The sequence below is a fragment of the Ambystoma mexicanum genome, chromosome 4p (genome assembly GCF_040938575.1).
Source record: "Ambystoma mexicanum isolate Mex_15411 chromosome 4p, UKY_AmexF1_1, whole genome shotgun sequence".
Taxonomy (NCBI): Eukaryota; Metazoa; Chordata; class Amphibia; order Caudata; family Ambystomatidae; genus Ambystoma; species Ambystoma mexicanum.
The window spans coordinates 1053372200-1053390884 of NC_090927.1; the positions used below are offsets into that span (position 1 = coordinate 1053372200).

The following is an 18685-nucleotide window of genomic DNA, read 5'->3' on the forward strand; positions in this document are numbered from 1 at the left end:
ACTCCTGCTCCCCCCTGTACCAAATAATAAGAATTGGTAGGGGAGAACACGAATCCCAGGGAAACCCTCTGGGGAAAAAAACCCTGGATGACAGGAATCCTTCGTCTTGCTGAGGATGATCAGTTGCTTTGGAAATGGTGGAACTTGGGGTCCCTCGTTCCTTAGGTAGCAGCGTGAACAGGAGATCTATATTATGAGAGGCACAGGTGAGTGGGAGAAAGGAGACTGAGGAGATAGTACATGAAATGCAGGTATCGAGTCTGATACTAACGTCGGGTCTGGAAACGTGACAACCTTGGGACTGTAACTTCTCCGGCCGTTTACGGGGGGAGAGTCCAACACAGAGGAATGTGACTGAAAAGGGAAGAATGGTAAGTTCGAATAGAAGGAAGAAGGGAGAACCTGTTCTAACCTAGGAATGCACTTACTTCCGCTAGGCGGACGGGTTGCCCTATACAGAGAGCAGAGCGATCGGCTCGGCTAGTCGGGGCGAGGGAGTTCTCGAGGCTGCTGGAAGAAAGGGAAGGTAAAGGAGTGAAACAACTGAACGTTAATACAGGACAGAAATTAGAGAAAGCAGTTGGACTTGGGTAGTTTCTGTTCGCGAGCGAATTTACGGAGCACCACTAATAGTAGTAGCGACGCATCGGAACAGAGTTCCGGATTCCTTAATAGGGGTCAGATGATCAGTCACGTGATCTTGATGGCAACGTGCAACGACTAGACCGTTGACACAGGTTCTTCTTGTTTTCCCCATTTCTCCTGGAAACAGAACCCCACACAGGGACCAATGACGCCGTAGTTGCCAACGGCGAAACGGTGTGACAGCATCTAGGTAAGTGCTTATTTCTTTTTTTTAAATAAGCACTGAACATATAAAAGCTGTGGTTTTCTTTCTAAGTTTTCCGGGCTGGAGGAGCCCGGAAAACTTAGAAAGAAAACCATAGCTTTTAAAACGTTGTATTTCTGTTTGCAGTGGCTTCAACTTGGAGTCTCCTGGGCTCCAAGCTGAAGCCACCACAAACATAAATACAACGTTGTTGTATTTAAAAAACGCTGCAGTTTTCTTTCTAAGTTGTCCAGGCTGGAGAAGCCCGGAAAACTTAGAAAGAAAACTGCAGCTTTTAAAACTTTGTATTTCTGTTTGGGGTGGCTTCAGCTTGGAGTCTCCTGGGCTCCAAGCTGAAGTCACCATAAACATAAATACAACTTTGTTGTATTTAAAAACGCTGCGGTTTTCTTTCTAAGATGTCCAGGCTGGAGAAGCCCGGAAAACTTAGAAAGAAAACCGCAGCTTTTGAAACTTTGTACTTCTGTTTGCAGTGGCTTCAGCTTGGAGTCTCCTGGGCTCCAAGCTGAAGCCACCACAAACATAAATACAACGATGTTGTATTTAAAAACGCTGCAGTTTTCTCTCTAAGTTTCTCGCGCTCCTCCGAGCTGGAGGAGCCCAAGAAACTTAGAAAGAAAACCGCAGCGTTTTTAAATACAACCACGTTGTATTTCTGCCTGCAGCGGCTTTCACTTTGAGTCTCGTGGGCTCCCTCGTGGGAGCACAGGAGAATGAAAGTAAAAGCTGCTGCAGACAGAAACACAATGCAGTTGTGTTTCCAAATGCCGCAGTGTTTCTGCCTGCAGCAGCTTTCACTTTGACTCTCCTGGGCTCCCTGGGGGAGCCCACGAGACTCAAAGTGAAAGCCGCTGCAGACAGAAACACAACACGGTTGTGTTTCGAAATGCCGCTGTGTTTCGCACTACGGTGGCTTTTGCTTGGAGTCTCCTCGGCTCCCCCAACCCTGAGGGAGCCCAGGAGACTCCAAGCAAAAGCTGGCGCAGTGAGAAATACAACATTGTTGTATTTGTAAATGCTGCTGTATTTACAAATAGAACAACGTTGTTATTCTGACTGCGCCGGCTTTCGCTTGGAGTCTCCTGTGCTTCCCCGGGTTGGGGGAGCCCAGGAGAATCCACGCGAAAGCCGCCGCCGTCAGAAATACAATGTTCTTGTATTTATGATTTACGTGGTTTTGCAACCACAGCAATCACAAATACAACATTGTTGTATTTGTAATTGCCACGCTTTTGCTTTTTACCTTCATTTTACATTTTCTGTGCTACCCTGGGCTTGGGGAGCACCTAAAACGTAAAATGAAAGTGAAGGCAGCCTCCTCAGCTCATGTTGAGCTCTGCTCTGGCTGCAGTAAGCAAAAGCTCCCAGTGGGGGGGTTTGCTGCTTGTTTAGTGCCGCCAGGGCAGAGTTTAACATGAGTTGAGTAGGCTGCCTGAAATGGCAAAATGGATGCTCCCATGTAAACGCTTTGAGCCTCGTTTGCTCAAAAGTTTACATAGGAACTTTAATAAAAAATATGTTTAATGTATGTTTTGGATTATTGCCCATCTTTTAAGGCAATAATATTTTTGAGCGCACTATTCCTTCAATTTAGCGCTGTAATGAGGGGAACAGCACACTATTTTGATGTGCTGTGAAGTTTGAGAATGCTTTTTAGGGAGCATACAAGCTAATATTAGCTCCATTGTGTACATTTTTCTCTTTTCCTCAAACTTTGAAACCATCTTTGGTTCCACGATGCGGTTCTATTGAACCTACATGTGGACACTATTACCAATGTGGAATTGATCAATTTGAAATCGTGGTTATGTATTGAATATTCTATATGCATGTGAAATCAATGTATGAAATTGTCCTCTGTATTGTCTTTTACTTTTGAAATGTGATTGGTATTGAATATTCCTGAAGAAGACCTGGTTTGCTCAGGTAGAAACGCGCGTTGGCTACCTATCAAATAAAAAGCTACCTATTAAATGAAATTGCTATCATCTATGTAGTGAGTGCTCTATGATTATTGTAGCAATGTTGTAGTTGCACTATTTTGAATAACAGATATTGGGGATAAGGGTGGAGGGCTATGGACATGCCACTTTCATAGCTCTCAACCATTTGTGTCGCAAAGGCGGGTGAAAACACCCGATTTTGTTTTTGGCAGGTGAGAGCCCATTGAAATGAATGGGTGTGTAGGAGGCTTGGCGGGTGACTCAGCTCTTTATAAGGTGGGTGACACCAGCCAAAAGCGTGTGAGTTGAGAGCTATGCACTTTAGTAGTGTACAATACAACAAACACCAGGAAGAAATAATGGGCCTCATTATGAGTCCGGTGGTAGCCGTGCCAGTTTTTTTTCTGGTGCCCGGCAATGGGGACTTACCGCCCCAGGGTCCCGGTAATTGCCCATTGCCGGGCACCGGAAAATATTACTCCCCCTTCCCATCCCATTCATAAATGGTGCTGGTGCATCCGCCAAGGTCTGCGAGCGGGTGCCATTCCGCCCGCCAGGTCAGACCTGGCAGGCTGAAAGGCACCCGCTCGTAGAACTCGTAGTTTGACGTCCGGAAACAACGGTACCGGCAAGTTTACAAGCACCATTGTTTCCGGACGGGCAACCTTGTAATGAGGCCCAATGTCTTATCTCAATTGCTATGCCTGTTTTAACACATTCTGCATATCCTTTAGTAATGTTAGTACTTTGCTCTAATAATTTCTACTGCACAGTCCAACTTAAGTCCAGCTGTAGTACTTTGTTGTTTTTTTTACTCATGGACACATCCTCATGCTTTTGTCACTTATTTTAAATTCAATACAAATATTGTGAACTAAAAAAGTGAGAGCTGAATTTTTTGAGCCTCTGATGTTGCCATAGAATTCAGGCTGGATGAGTGCAAGAAGGAAACAGAAACCAAAGTGTTACTTTAGTTCACAAACTCACCTATGGCAAAAAAGTATGCAACCAAGTTACCTGTTATATCTCTCCCTGCCAGTGCATGCGTACATAACAGTACCCTTTAGCCACAATAAAAATACAGTGAACTACATCCTTCCCTTTTAACCAAAAATCCCCCTCTTGTATGGTCACGAATATTAGCATCTCACGTGCCCACATCGCTAGTTTGCCTGTCTATTGTCGCTCTTGTGTGTGTCACTTGTTATTGCAGGCCAGTTCCGCTTCTACTTCACAACATCTAATTCCGTCCTCTTTCTTTGTCTCTGCTCACGGACCCATCGGCTGTGCGGTGTTCTGCTATGCGCCCCAAGTGCTCGCTGTCAGTTGTGGCAGGCAGTAGTAGCGGCTTGCAGATCGTGCGAATGCCCGAGGAAGATCTACTAGGAGGATAGACAGGTCTGACCGGAGCAGAGTCCTCGCCCACAGCTCACCTCCATACCAGCCATGTCGGGACCTCTGTGTTCGGCGGGCTCAGCCTGTACCTCCGGGGCCACTGCCGCCCCCGGCGTGTCCATGTTCCGCTGGCTTGAGGTGTTAGAGAAGGAGTTCGACAAGGCCTTCGTGGATGTGGATTTGCTGCTGGGCGAAATCGACCCAGACCAAGCGGACATCACGTACGAGGGACGGCAGAAGATGACCAGCCTTAGCTCCTGCTTCGCACAACTTTGTCACAAGGCACAGACGGTCTTCCAGATCAACCACAAGTTGGAGGTAAGAGGCACTGCACTGGGGAGAAGCCATAATCTTGGGAGTGAAACATGCTGGGACGCTTCTAAAGTGAGTGGGAGTGCAGAGATAAAACACGTTGTTTGGGGGCGGTATCAACTCGATGCCGGAGGTGAGGAGTATGGGGAGAAACTGTGATGCGCAGAGATGGAAGTGGGAAATTGACCAGAAGCTGCGGATTTAGAGAATATAAACTAAGTGTGGGGTGGGTGGGACTGATCAACCACAAACCAAACAAGAGCCATGGAAACTGGGTGGGAGGTAGCAAAGCTTGAGGTATATTGGGGGCTAAAACGACACTTGCTATAGTGACGCACTAACATACTCAATTCCTATGATCAAAGGCACTGTACGCAGACCGATTTTGCAACCCCACACACTGCATAAAGTTCCCTCCCATCAGACTTAATAACACAACAGAATACTACACTGCTATCCATGTTTTTTCACCCATGGCCAGTGCATCCAAAGGCAGAATGCCACTTTGCTTCTGACAAATAACACGTATGAAAACACCTGATTGCAGACCTCGGGGTACTTCTGGTCTACACGCATCAACAACAGCAGTGGTTTCTTGCGTTCCCTCTAAGCTAGCTTGTCGCCCTGTGTCTCAGATCTGCCACAGTGTGGAGCCCATACAAATTTCACTGGTAGTAAGATAACACGAATTGCAAACTGGATGTGAAATAAGGGAACCCCAATCTGAGAGGTAGTTTACCATCACCAGCTAGACATACAAGGGTGTAGATATTGTCAAATTCAAAAACTTGAAGTGAATGGGTAGGTCACAAGACAGAGGTGATTTGTTAGAGCCCAACATCCGAACGTGAAAGTTAATTAAGAGTCAATTTGAGAAGGAGGGGGCATGGCCACAAAGTGTGGTGAGCGGCCACAGACTAAAGGTGAAGGGCATAATGCACAGGCTGGAGTGGGGGATGTTGACATGAGATGAGAATGATTTGTAGAAGCAGGGCTGTGTATGTATCGAGAGTAGGGATCACTGGTTTGCGTAGATGGGTGAGTTGCCAGTTGTTTGGAGATGTGGTGTGCAAAGATTGGTTGTGAATAGCGAATGGATGGGTTTGAATTGATAATGTAATTCTAAGTGCTTCCGTGTGAATTAGAAGTGTGTTAGGAAATGCCATGGTGTGAGTGTATAGGATAGTCGTGAGTATAAAAAGGACAGATTGAGTGCAAGAGGGTTGCAGTGAGAGGGTGGTGATGGGGGGCCCAGAATACTTGTATTTACAGGAGTGCTTTGATCCGAAAAGGATGGCTGTGAGTTGAGGGTGATTAGCAGATGGGCTGGCACTAAAAGCTGAGTATGTAGGGGGCGTAGGTTGTGCCAGTTAGGGGTGCATCATCTGGAGTATCTTGGGATAGAGAGCAGATGGGATGTTACCTAGATTTACAAGCATTCGTTTAGAGGATTACATTCATGTTTCAAGAAAAATACAGTTTCTTGCCTATTTAATTCATGCCTTTTAGAAATCTGAGGCCCACTACGCTAAGAATGCTTATACTTGGGTTGTTTGCCAAACACAATTGTTCTTCAAACAGTCTGTGTTAATTTAAAGCTCTTAATACAACATGGCTGTGGTTTCAACGCTTACTGCCCCCCGCTGCCAAAACTAGACGTTGCCTGGCGAATGTTATCTTGTTTTCTCACACCAGTAATCAACTTATAGAATGTGTGCTTATTTCTTTTTTATTTTTGTCTTGAGGTGTTGCTTGCAACATCTATAAGCAGAAACTATTGCATTACAGTACAGATAGGGAGAAATGGCCTATAAGGAGGGACACACAGCTTGTAGGTGTTTGGTTATTTGCCCACCCATTGATTGCCAATAGCCATGCTAATCCCTATGACCGTTTCCACCCAGTTCCTGCCCCTGCCCACGCAAAACACCTTCTCATGGGAACTCTTTGAGCTCTTTTATCAAGTTCTACCATTCAACTTTCCACTCGGAGTGCATGCCAGTGTTTTTTGAAAGCAGTCTTCTGAGTGTTAATGACTTAATTGGAGTTGTAAACCTGCTACTGGTGTAATAAAAATTTCTTAACGAAGTCTGCCTTCATCCACTCGGATTTATAAGCATGATGCGTGTCCTTCACTGAAGTCCCGTTAAAACAAGTTTTGGCTTAGCCAACCGTTTTGGCTTGCGTATTAGGCATTTGCCAGGCACTGCTATTAGATGCCCAGGTACTCGCTCCATTGTGCACCTGCTACCATTAGTGGACAGTTAATACCACTACGGCAGTGCCTGGCAAGTGCCTTTTCCGTGCCTAAACAAAAGCCGAAACTCTTGGCATTGCCAGTGCTTGTTTCTGTTTGTAATGTTTATAAACCAGTTACTCTTTTTGTAACTTTTGAGGTTGTAGCTTTTGGGAGCAGATATTGATTTTCTACAAAAACTGCCCTATTATATCTTGATTTTGCGCTGTACTTTTACTGGAAAACAAAGCAACACATTTTGTCCTTTGTTGACCAAAGTACTTGGAAACACTAATCGCACGTGTAAGAAAGCATTTAAGGTACCTTGCTGAGGAGGAAGCTGATAGTTTAGTTTTTGTGACAATTCTTTGTGTGTTGTTTCAGATTCTCTGACCTATGAAGGATTTGCCAGTGTTGATATAGGGAGCATTTTCTTGTTTTCAGTTAATATGTATACATATTTGGACTCGCCTATAGGCAGTGCCCAAAGGGCTGGCCAAGTAGGAGGATCGGTGCTTTTTGCTGGCCTGTTTGATCATTTGGGGAAGTGTGCAGAACTATGTTTTCAGTGCTCTTGAAATTCTGATTTAGTTTATAAAAAAAGAAATGCTAATAAAAATGTATTTAGTTATCGTTATCAATCCCCTGCCCCTTACTTTAAGCAAAAAAGCTGAAAGGGAAGCTAGCAGGAAATGGGAGTTGATGAACGGTATGGTGAAGGGGTCCTCCTCATTAAACTAAGAGTTGGGGGGGGGAACTTGTTGTTCCGTGACATCTTTGAAAACAGAACACACTGTTCAGGTGATATTTTAGTCCAATGTTTCTTGCTCAGTGTTGTTAAAATGCACCATTTTCCATATATTGTCCAACAAAAGCTCCCTTTGTACCAAACAAACAGACAGAAGGTCTCAAGGAAGCTCAATGCGCAAAGTTAGAGATCATATATTGGAACACAGAAGAAGGAGGCCACACAAACCAAACATCAGCTATTGCCTTTGTGCTGTCATTAAAAAAATCATGAAACCAATCCAATGGACATTACATTCATGGGCCTTAAATCCATCCGAACCCCATTCTATGAACTACCCAACTCTTGCTTTTGCTGAAACACTAATAGAAAACAAATGGCTTATTTTTTAATCAATTGGTCCACTATATAATGTGTTGATCTTTGAATGTTACACATCTAAATCTCTTTTAACTCGTTAGAACTCTATGATTTGATTTGTCAATTGTTTAATTTCTCTTAATAGCAGCGACTAAAGTGGACTGCAAAATCAAGTGTTTTTTAAATGCAACTGAGCGCATCAAATTAATTGCAGGCTCTTCCCTTGTAGCATGTACTTTGGTATTGTCAAAATCAGAACCATCATTATCGCTGACAATTGTGTATATTTTTTCACTCTGAATAATGCAGTTTGTCAGATTATCTAAATCAGTTCCGTTTTATTTTTTTATCTTGCGGAGTAGTATACTCAGTAGTTGTTTTACTTTCTATATGTTCCTGGTCCAACTGGACCACATATTTCTTAGGAATTTTACATGGTCAAAACCAGGGGCAGTGATTGTCTTTGCTCTATACCACATGACAATTGTAGACTTTGAGAGGTCTGGAATTTACACCTGGTCAAATAAATAAGATTGTGTTTACTTTCATCACTTTGACTAGTTTGCCTTTCATTGTCAATTCAAAGAACCTTAAACAAGACAAACTTTGCTATCTGGGTACTCTACAAAAAGTTTTACTTAGAAGTTCACAAATTGCGATTCTCAGAGGCAGGCTGCTTTTTTTTTTATTCCCCTTCTTGTTCTCCCACTCTCACCCTGATGATTGTCAAATATTTATCATTCATAATCATCAATGCATGGCCCGCTTATGTTGCTGATGGCAGGTAGAAGGGTAGCAGCTTGGCTTATCTTATTCTCTCACCAATGAATTTTCTGCCACAATACCTACTGCTCAGCTGCCTCCGCCCTCCTTCGGCAATGCCACCTGGCTCCATTTCAAAAGGGATCTTTTGTGATTGATTTAATTTGTTTATTTGTAATGCGTCGAAAGCCCGCATGCATCAGGGCGCAGAGAGACAGATTCATGTTAGGCCATGGGTAGAAGAACAGCTAAGGGGTGGAACATTATTTAAAGAGATGCGTCTTCAGTTTTTTTCTGAAGATAAGCAGATTTGGCTCTGCTCTCAGCAAAGCTGGAAGGTTGTTCCACTGCTGGGCAGCGCGAATCGGAAAGGATTTCCCAGCACCGATTATGGCCTAACTTTGTTCCAGTAGTAGCACAGATGTGTTGCCATTGATGCAGTCGGAGGCTATGTAAACCAATAGGCATTTGATTCTTTGCCGAGCTATGATCTGGTGTCTGTTTTACAGGGTAGGAGGATTGACTAATCTTGTAGTGTTTTGAGCTTTTTGGGAGTTAGGGGAGTGGTATTTGAGAAGGCTGAACATTTTTGTAGCATGGCTCTTCCAAGTGTCCCGCAATTAGCGAAACAAATGAAGTTCTATTTGGTTAACAAGTAATTGTATCGTCCAACGAGCCGTTGCTCATTTGAGCCTCAGCATTCTCTTGTTTGTTGACAGGGTTACCCTTCACTCTGAAAAATTAGGGCAAGACGGCGTAATTTAATGTGCGCATGCTAGTGAGGATCGGAGGTATTAATGGATCATTTTGCCAACATCTTGAAATGTGAATGTGGGATAAGGTCGGCAACTCTTCGGCTAAACACTCTACTTAAAGGAACAGATGACAATACAATTTGGCAGATTTCCTTCCTGATGCTCGTTTGCCCTTGTAGCTCCCTTTTTAACAGCTTTATTTTTATTCTTTTAATTGTTTTTATATTAGCATTTGTTTTTATCATAACATAAAAATACCCCTCCCCCCACACCCCATACAGCTGTGCATCTTATAATTTTGTCAAATCACTGCTCCATAATATACCGAGACCAATCCTCAAAAACAAATTCTAATGAACGGATTCTTTGCGGACACCAGTTCACTCGATAATCCTTGTGGAGGAAATCCAATGCCAAGTCCCAGTCTTCCTTAAACTTCCTCTAATCTCCTTGAAACACATAAATCACCCACTCTAATGAAACATAGTGCCAAATCTTTGCTAGCCATTCATATTCTGTAGGGGCCAACATTTGTTTCCATTTCTGGGCGATAAGCAACAAAGCTGACACACTGAGAACCATATATGCCTTTCTTTGAGGCTTCGATAAGTGTCCAATACATGCCCAAGCCCAACATTGCCTCCCCAAAGTGTCTACGTATTTGAGGCCCAAATATAACGTTCATTGCCCTGTTAACGCTATTCCAAAATGGTTTCAAAATTGGACAGTCCCATCATATGTACCCGCATGTCCCACTATCTTTACAACCCCGCCAACTCCCAGACACTTTTGGGTAGAATGTATAACTTCTCAGGTGTTAGATGCCATTGCACCATTTCCTTGATCCACATCTCTTGGATCTGAAGTGCTCTCTTGAGGTTTGGAATCCCCTGCCACACCTCCTGCCATTGCTCCTCCGATATAGGGTTGCTTAAGAATTGTTCTCGTTGTTTCATATACCCTCAGTGCAAATGGGTTGGGGATTCCATAAACAGCCTATATCATGCTCCGACCATATGGCGGTCACCTGAATTTGTAGTCAGATACTTTTTCTCAATTGAGAATATCTAAAGCGTTCCTTTTCGGGTATAGCAAATACCTGTTTGCAGTGTTGGAATGTCTTAATCTCCTGGGCCTCCACCATATCGCCCATCTTCTGACAGCCATCCTCTTCCCATCACTTAAAGGGTCCCTGCTCTCCCCCTGGTGTAAACTGAGGATTACGAAATGGGGGCATAGGGAACGCAGCTGTACCCACCCGCCGTATCAAAGCTGTGACTTCGCTCCTATACATGTTAGCGGGTCTATCAACCTTCTGACACCATAGTACTTCTTCTAGATGCTTATTGACTACCGCTCTAACCATCCGTAGCCACATTTTCTCTTGATTTCCCACAAGCCACTCCTGTATTATCCACAACTGGGCTGCTTGATAATACGTTTTGAAATTTGGAGGCCGCATCCCACCACTCGTTATGTGCACCGTCAATGATTTCCAAACCACCCTTGTTTTTATTTTTCTTTCCATATGAAAAATCCTACCATCCTATTTAGATTCTTAAGAAATGTCAGAGGGACTACTAATGGTAAAGTTTGGAAGTTATATAATACCCTTAGGAGCACTGAAATTTTAACAACATTAATCTTACCTATCCATGAAATTGATAGAGGGTAACACTCCTCAAGCCACTTTTGATTGAGTCTAACAGTGGGGGATAATTAGCCTGATACATAAATTCCAATTAATTGTTTATCTTCACTCCCAAATATCTTGGCCCTTTATCTGTCTGACATCAGATACTGGCCCCTATCTAAAGACTGTTCCGTTGACACAGCTCCCTCCTGTAAAACCATAATTTCAGATTTATGGGTTTTAATTGTCAATCCTACCGCTTCACCAAATTATTTTAGTTCTTTAGTTAGCCCTGACAGTGAACTAGCTAATTCTGTTGCCGCAATAAGCAAATCATAGGCAAACACCATCACTTTATGTTCCATTCCTCCAAATTGTATACCTCTAATATTCTTGTCGCCCCGGATCTTGGATAAAAACAGCTCCAAATTTATCGCATGCAAAACCTGGGACAATGGGCATTGATGTTTTGTACCCCGAGGACACATTAATTCCATGTGAAACCTAACCAATGATGACCAACCGCAAAGCCAGTGACCGATAGTTTGCCATGACCATGCGTAAAAATCCTGGTCGAAACCCCATTGCCCCTATAGTACGAAACAAAAAGGACGATTCCACTCTGACAAATGCTTTTTCTGCGTCTAACGTTAATATCCCCTCGGCCAGCCCTAATTTGTTTACCTTCTCAATCAGGTGACACACCCTCCTTGTATTGTCAAAGTTTGCCTTCCCTTGACAAAACCTGACTGATCCAGGTGGATGAGCTTGGGTATTCGTTTTTCCATTCTTGCTGCTAATATTTTAGTAAATATTTTCACATTAATATTGATGAGAGCTATGGGTTGATATGACCCACAATGTGTTCCATCTTTATTAGGCTTGGGAAATAACACTACCTTTTTCCTCTTCCATGGTCTGAGTGATACATCGCAAGATAATAAGAGTTATAAAGAGAAGTCATTAACAGGGTTAATATGTTTGTGTATGTTTTATAAAACCGTGCCGTAAAACCAACCCGTCTAGGGGCTTTATTAATTGGTTAAGACTTGAAAGTTGCACGTACTTCCTCTGGAGTAATTTCCCCTTCCAGCCCCTCCCTTACCTTTTGAGTCTATTGTTTAGGTGGCAATGCTTCAGGTATGCCTTCTGAGCTCCTTCGTCTGGCGAATCAGTAGTATATAACGTGCAGCAATACTCCGTGAAAACCTGCATTATCTCTTCCGACGATGAACTGGTTCCCGGTCCCGTTTTTAATACGAAGAATGGCCCTTGCTTCCTCCTCCTTCCTAACTTGCCGCGCTAAGATTCATTCGCTTTATTTGACTTAATATAATACTGCTGTTTCAAAAATAAGGACTTCTCAGCCTGCCTAGTCTGTACTGTGCCAGTTGTCCCTTAATATGCTTGTATTCACTCGTCAGGGTCACCCCCCAACCCTATCTGTTTCCATTCTACTCATTACCCCCTTCAATTGCATTGCAGGTGAGTTGCTCTTCTGGTAGGACCTTCCTTGCAATTAGCTCACCCCTCATTGTCGCCTTAAAGCGTCCCACACAGCCTGTTCCTGCATTCCCAGAGTCTTATTTATTTAAAAGCACTCCTCAATTTTACCCTGTATCTCGCTACTTATGACCGGGTCGCCTTCTAAATGATTCGGAAATGTCCAACTCCAGAGCCCAGTCCGACCACGTTCCTGCTGTATGTCTATCAATATGGGACCGTGATCTGATAATTTAATAAGCCCTAGGTCCTGTTACATTCTTGCCCCAATAAAGTAGCTGACACCCATATATAATCGATCTGGGAACATGACCGATGAACATGAGAACAGAACATGTATCCTCTAGTTCCCTTTTGAATTTCTTTCGAAGAGTCTACCATGGCTAATCGGGTCATACATGCTCAGAGGTTTTGCAAAGGGCCCCTGTGAATGACATTTGCTGTCGTACTCCTGTCTAACAGCGGGTCCCATGCTACGTTTATTTATTTTAATTTAATTCTAATTTTATTTACAGCGCACAAAACCCACAGGCATCTAGGCACTAGTTACAGAAAAGTGCATTTATCAGTTCAGAAGTCCAGTAAAAACGAATGAGTTACAGTGTAGATACACAAACTGGTGAAGCCTCACCTCATGGTACAGGGGCTACATCAGATGTACAAACAAAACATAGGGACAAAATCAGGGGGTGGGTGTACACAGTCTGGTAGAGGCTCACCTCATGGTATGGGGGGCTAAATGAGATGTGCAAGGTAGCATAAAGACAAAATGAGTGGGTGTACAAAGTCTGGTAGAGCCTTGCCTCATTTCACGATCTGAATGACACCTGGCCTAGTAGGATCGTTGTCCGTCCTCCCTTTGTTCTCCTCCTTTGCCTCGTCACGCCTTGAAACACTTGTGTATAGGCGCGTTATGAATGCCATATCATATCATGGTATGGGGGCTACATCAGATGTGCAAGCTAGCATAAAGACAACATCAGTGGGTATACACACTCTGGTAGAGCCTTGCCTCATGGTACGGGGGCTAAGTCAGATGTGCTAGGTACCATAAAGACTAAGTCAGTGGGTTATGTTATGTTAAGACTTCTTATATAGTGCACGGTCGCCTGGAGGCATCATGGCGCTGGAGAGGAAGAGGAGAAGCCCAGCAGAAATGGCCATCAACCATCAGCCAATGAGGTTAAAAAATATGTGTTTTAAGAGGCTTCCTAAAGGCCAGATGGTTAGACATTTATTTCAGCACAGTAGGCAGCTTGTTCCATAACTGCTGCAGCAATAAAGAAAGCGCGTCCCCCAATCCGGGAACGGCGGAAGGGCGGTACACAAGGTAAACCAGCCTGGTACACCGTCTGGTAAAGCCTATCCTCATGGTACAGGGGACCACTTCAAAGTGCGTACACACACCTAAGAGACAAGATTGGTGTAAGTATGCCATCTGAAAAAGCCTTACTTCATAGGCATAGTCAGGTAGGTTGCTGTCAAAGTACAAGTGCAGCGCAGGGCTGATAAATCGTACAAGATGCAAATGCAGGGCGTGGCTGAAAGGCATAGCCAGGTAGGTTTCAGGTCTCGCATATGTAGAGCGATGCTGATGGATCATGCAAGATACAAAATGCAGAGAGAGGTTGGACAGGTATAGTCAGTTAAGTAACAGTTAAACTACAGAAGCAGCACGAGGATGCTAAAACATACAAAATGAAAGTGCTTGCAGTGCGAAGGCTGATAAGTCAGGCAGAGTACAAAGGTGGATTGAAAATGTATAGTGGAACGTTGAAATCCCCTGTTATTATAATTTGTCCCACTGCACATTTTTTCAAGTTTGCTGAACACCACCCGCAGGAATCCATCTTGGCCCATATTAGGTGCGTTTAGGGTAGCTATTGTATACCATGAGCTCCCCAACTGGATACGAACAAAAATGTATCTACCATCCTTCTCCACTTCTCTCGCAGTTATATGCAGTCCTGCCAATCCCTTAAAAGCTATAAGGACCCCTCCCGTCTTCACCTTATTGTTCGATTGGACTATATGGGGGTACCCCTTTATCGTAGTTTATTGCTGTCTTTCTTACATATGTGGGTCTCTTGCAAGGCCACAATGTCTGATTTTTTTCCCCCGCCTTTAAATATTCTTCTACCTTCTTTTAACTGGGGAGTTTAAACCCCTAACATCAGCGACAGGAGTTGGAACCCTCGTTTACCCCATGAATCTTTTGGCCTGTTCATTCTTTCATTAGCAGCTGCCCCCTCAACCTCAATTCCATTCCCCCCTCTACCACTCCCCAAAACACTGCAGTTGGACTCAACCCTCTTCTCTCTTCTCTCCCACCCATGCAACAAGCCATGGGGGCTGAGTGTCACTACATCCCCTGAGATAACTTGTGCGGGTCTACTAGAACCCATACCCTCCCCTAATTCCAAGCACCGGGATCACTTCACACCTACCATGGCACCACCACTCCTCCATTCTACCACCACATGGGTAATTACTCTGCCTTTGCCCAGGCTGTTACATAACCTGCCCCCTGCCCCCAGGACCTGGGCACAATGTACCTATTTGTCCTCACAAATGGGTTGGGTTTTCCATTGTTTACCAGGACCACTCGGAGCCGCCTTCTTCGACTGTAGCTTTCGTACTTTCCTCCATTCCCATTGTTTAATCTTTAGTGTCTCTCTTGGCGGCCTCAAATCTTGTTGCTTACTCCCATCTTCCTCAATTTTCATAATCCTAAATCCTTCTTCGCAGGAGGTAATAGTGTTGACATCCCTCCCAAGAAAACAGAAATCCAAATGGGAACGTCCATCTGTATCGTATTTGAGCCTGCAACAAAGCTTTGACCACCAGCCCCATCAATCTCTGCTTCACCAAGTAGAGTGCACTAGGCCTTGATACAATTGTATCTCGACGCCGTTCACTTTGTAAAACTGCCTCCTTTTCTCCATATCGTTGAAGAGCGGTTCTCCAATGCGGGGTCTGGCACCTGGTTCCGCTCTTCTAGGGCCCACTTGATGAATATGATCCAAGCGTACCTCTCCCCCCGCCTCCAGCAAATCGGAAAAAACCTGGTCCATCATGTCTTTTAGGTCTCGGTCCTCCACTCCCTCAGGAAGCCCTTTTACCATAATGTTAGTTATCCTCAAGTGATTTTCAAGATCTTCCTTCTGCATCTCCAGGTTTTGTGTAGCAAGTGCAAGTTGATCAGTTAAAGCATCTATCTTCCGTGTGTCCTCAGCCAGCTCTTGAATGCCATTTTCCGTGGTATCAAGTCTCTCTGCTAATTCAATAATATCCCCTTTGACCTCCTGCAGGGATTGAGCCAACTGTGTTCTGATCACACTCAACTGCGACTGTAGGATATCTGTCATTTGATCACTGAAGTCTTTAAAGCATTGTTGAAACACTTCTTTAGTATCTGCTTGTCCATTTTTCCAAATTGGCAACCCTATCGCGCTCTCCTGCTCCTGGGAAGTCTGTTCTTCAGCCAACATTATCTCCATTTCCTTACGTCATCTTGCTGTTTCTTTGCCACTTTGGGGGTAGGAGCCCCTTCCTTGGGTTCTTTAGATTTGTTCCTAGACATGTTGAAAGCGGCTTGATAATATCTTTCTTGTCCCAACTGCAGACCAGTCCACCCAGGGGGACCTTTCTCGTTATTCCTGTGATTAGCTGGTCCTGATGGGTACCGCAAAGTCCAGTCCAACACCCCTCTCTCTCTATCAGGACTCGCCAAAACCCTTCCTCGTGCACTGCAGCCACACCTTGTCCAATGTCACCATCCCTTTTCCTGTTGCCAGGTGTGGATCTCTCTTCTTTACTTTCGGATTTCTCCTTATTACAAGTTGCCACCAATTGTTGGGTGTGTTGCTACTGTCCCCTGGTCCCCACGCACTTCCCCACCTGCCACACCCACCTCAGAAAGAATCCTGCTCACAGCGTGTTCCAATCAGCTCCAGGTTTACTGATGGTGAACACCTTTAGTTGCCATATGAGACCAGCTGCACAATAAAGTCTGAACACTCTGCTGTTACCCGCAGGGGTTGGGAGGGGGGTCAGTCTGTTCCTCGGTGGCCTTTCCCAGGCCTAGGTTCCAAAATGGCGATCGGACAGAACATTGCTGAAATTTGCTGCTCGTCCCTTTAAATCCAAGAGAATCCATCTCAATCTTGTACCTCTTGGGTTCAGGAACAATCCTTGGGCCACTCCGCAAATTTACCCTCACCCCAGTGGGGCATGCAATTCCAGATCCTTATTGTTTTGGCGGCGCCGAGTGGGAGCCCTCTCCTCATGGTGCAAGCGTCCCGATGGCCATCATGGAATCTATCAGCTTTTTTTTTAAGCCATCTTGGCATTTGGCTGGTACGTTCTTTAATTTACTTGGGTACTTTACGAACATCTAGCACAATATATGTACTTGTTTGAAATGTCTGTAGTTTGTGTTTGCATTGTCCTTGCCTCCCCTCCTTGGTAGTGTCATTGTATGTGTAGGCACTGACTCTTTGCTGTACATTTGTGACCTCAGCTATAAGCCTCATCATTCTTCATCTTCTACTGACATGTTTCGCATCACACTCTCTGCTCTTGACTGTTGTTGCGTTCATAAATTTGCCTGTTGAACTCTAATCTGAAATGTCAAATGAGGAATAATACCCAAAAATTATTTTCAAAAGAGTGGGAGTCAGCCAAAGGCGGAGGAGAGAAGCTGGAGGCAAAAGCAGCAACTGACACTCGCTTCATAGGTCGAAAGACCGCGAAGGAAGATGGCAGGGCTGGGGTAGGTTTTGCCAGGGGGACAGGCAGTTTTAGGTGAGAGGAAAGCAGAAAGTGGTCAGTCCAAAATAGTGGAATAGTGAGAGGTTTAGAGAGGGGAATGTTTGAGGAGATGAGAACATCCAAAGTGTGTCCGGCTAAGTGTGTTGGACCAGAGGGAAGAATAGAGGGGGAGAGAGAGTTGCATAGGTTGCGGAAAAGCCAGAAGCAGGGTTGGAGGACTCCAAGTGGATGTTGAAATCCCTGAGGAAGAGAAACTGAGGAGTGGAGACAAGGAGAGAGGATGTGAGATCAGCCCATTCAGAGAGGAAGAGGGCGACCTGGCCAGGTGTCCTGTAGATGGTGGCCAAAGTCAGAGAGGGGACAGGGGAGATGGGAGTAGGCCTGAATGGGAATGATGGAGGCAGATACCAACACAGGAAAAATTAGGGCCACTCCACCAATGGGCCGATTGATCGTAGGCTCAGAGAGGATCTTGTAGCCCTCGGGGAGGAGAGTGTCAAAACTTGTGACAGAGCTGGCCGTGTTTTGATCCCTGCTGCTGGCCCCGTTGAACATGGACTTCAGGAGGGCAGGGTGGCCCTAGACCTGTTGATTATGAAGCATCCCTGGAGTAGTTTAGCTGAGCGGAGTGCAAGATGTGCCCAGGATTGTGGATGGCTGTATATGGCTCTATCTGGGCCTGCAAAAGGCAAGGCACTGGGATTAAGCAACATAAGTCAACTGCGCAGGGGGTCACAGGAGCCCATGCTTTGGCTATGATTTAAGGAAGGACATGGTTAGGTGTGCGTTCGAAGCACCCCTTCATGGAGCCTGGAGGCCACAGTAAGTAGGAGCGAATGGGACTGCGATGACAGTGTTATTCTCTCTATCATGTATGTTGCCAGTAGTCTGTGTATGGGATCTGGAGAGTTCCCCAGTCTGCGGTTTGCAACTGACATGACCTCTTGCAGGTTCTGCTGGGATTCCCAATCTCTTGGTGTGGGTACAGGTCTGGGTGCTGCCCCCTGCGTGGCGATGGCTGTTTGAGCGCTGACTATGACATAGGTGTGGGGACATTTCAGCTTTGAATCCTTCCACAGCACAGTGACAGGCTGCCGGTGGTGCTGGGAAAACCCTATCCCCCCCCTGCTGAGCATAACACTCCTCTGATGCATTGGTCCAAGCCATACCCTCTGCCTACCGTATTATTCATCATGACCGCCCACCCCCAAAGGGTGGGCGGGTGCTGTTATTTTTCTTGATAAGTATATTATTACCCAATTATCATGCCCGCATAATCTTAATATGGAAGCTTTATTCTTCAGGTGTGCTATTGCACCCTCCTGCGTCAGTCACTTTTTGCTTATATACCGCCCCCCCCCCCGACCCATAGGGCACTTTGGGAAAACTCTAGTGGATTTAGTGGCAGACCTGAG

The 18685-nt window shown here is 44.9% G+C and overlaps 1 protein-coding gene across 2 annotated transcripts in view; it reads left to right on the forward strand.

The window, feature by feature from the left end:
• Positions 1-4112: 4112 nt before the first annotated feature.
• The window catches only part of GOPC (golgi associated PDZ and coiled-coil motif containing), a 594673-nt gene continuing 580100 nt past the window's right edge, over positions 4113-18685 (forward strand). Inside the window, exon 1 of one of the 2 annotated variants that reach the window (XM_069606625.1) lies at positions 4113-4506. In XM_069606625.1, the coding sequence (XP_069462726.1) occupies positions 4240-4506 (267 nt within the window). In that variant the 5' untranslated portion in view covers positions 4113-4239. The remainder of the gene's footprint in view (positions 4507-18685) is intronic. The other variant, XM_069606626.1, reaches the window with a different exon arrangement.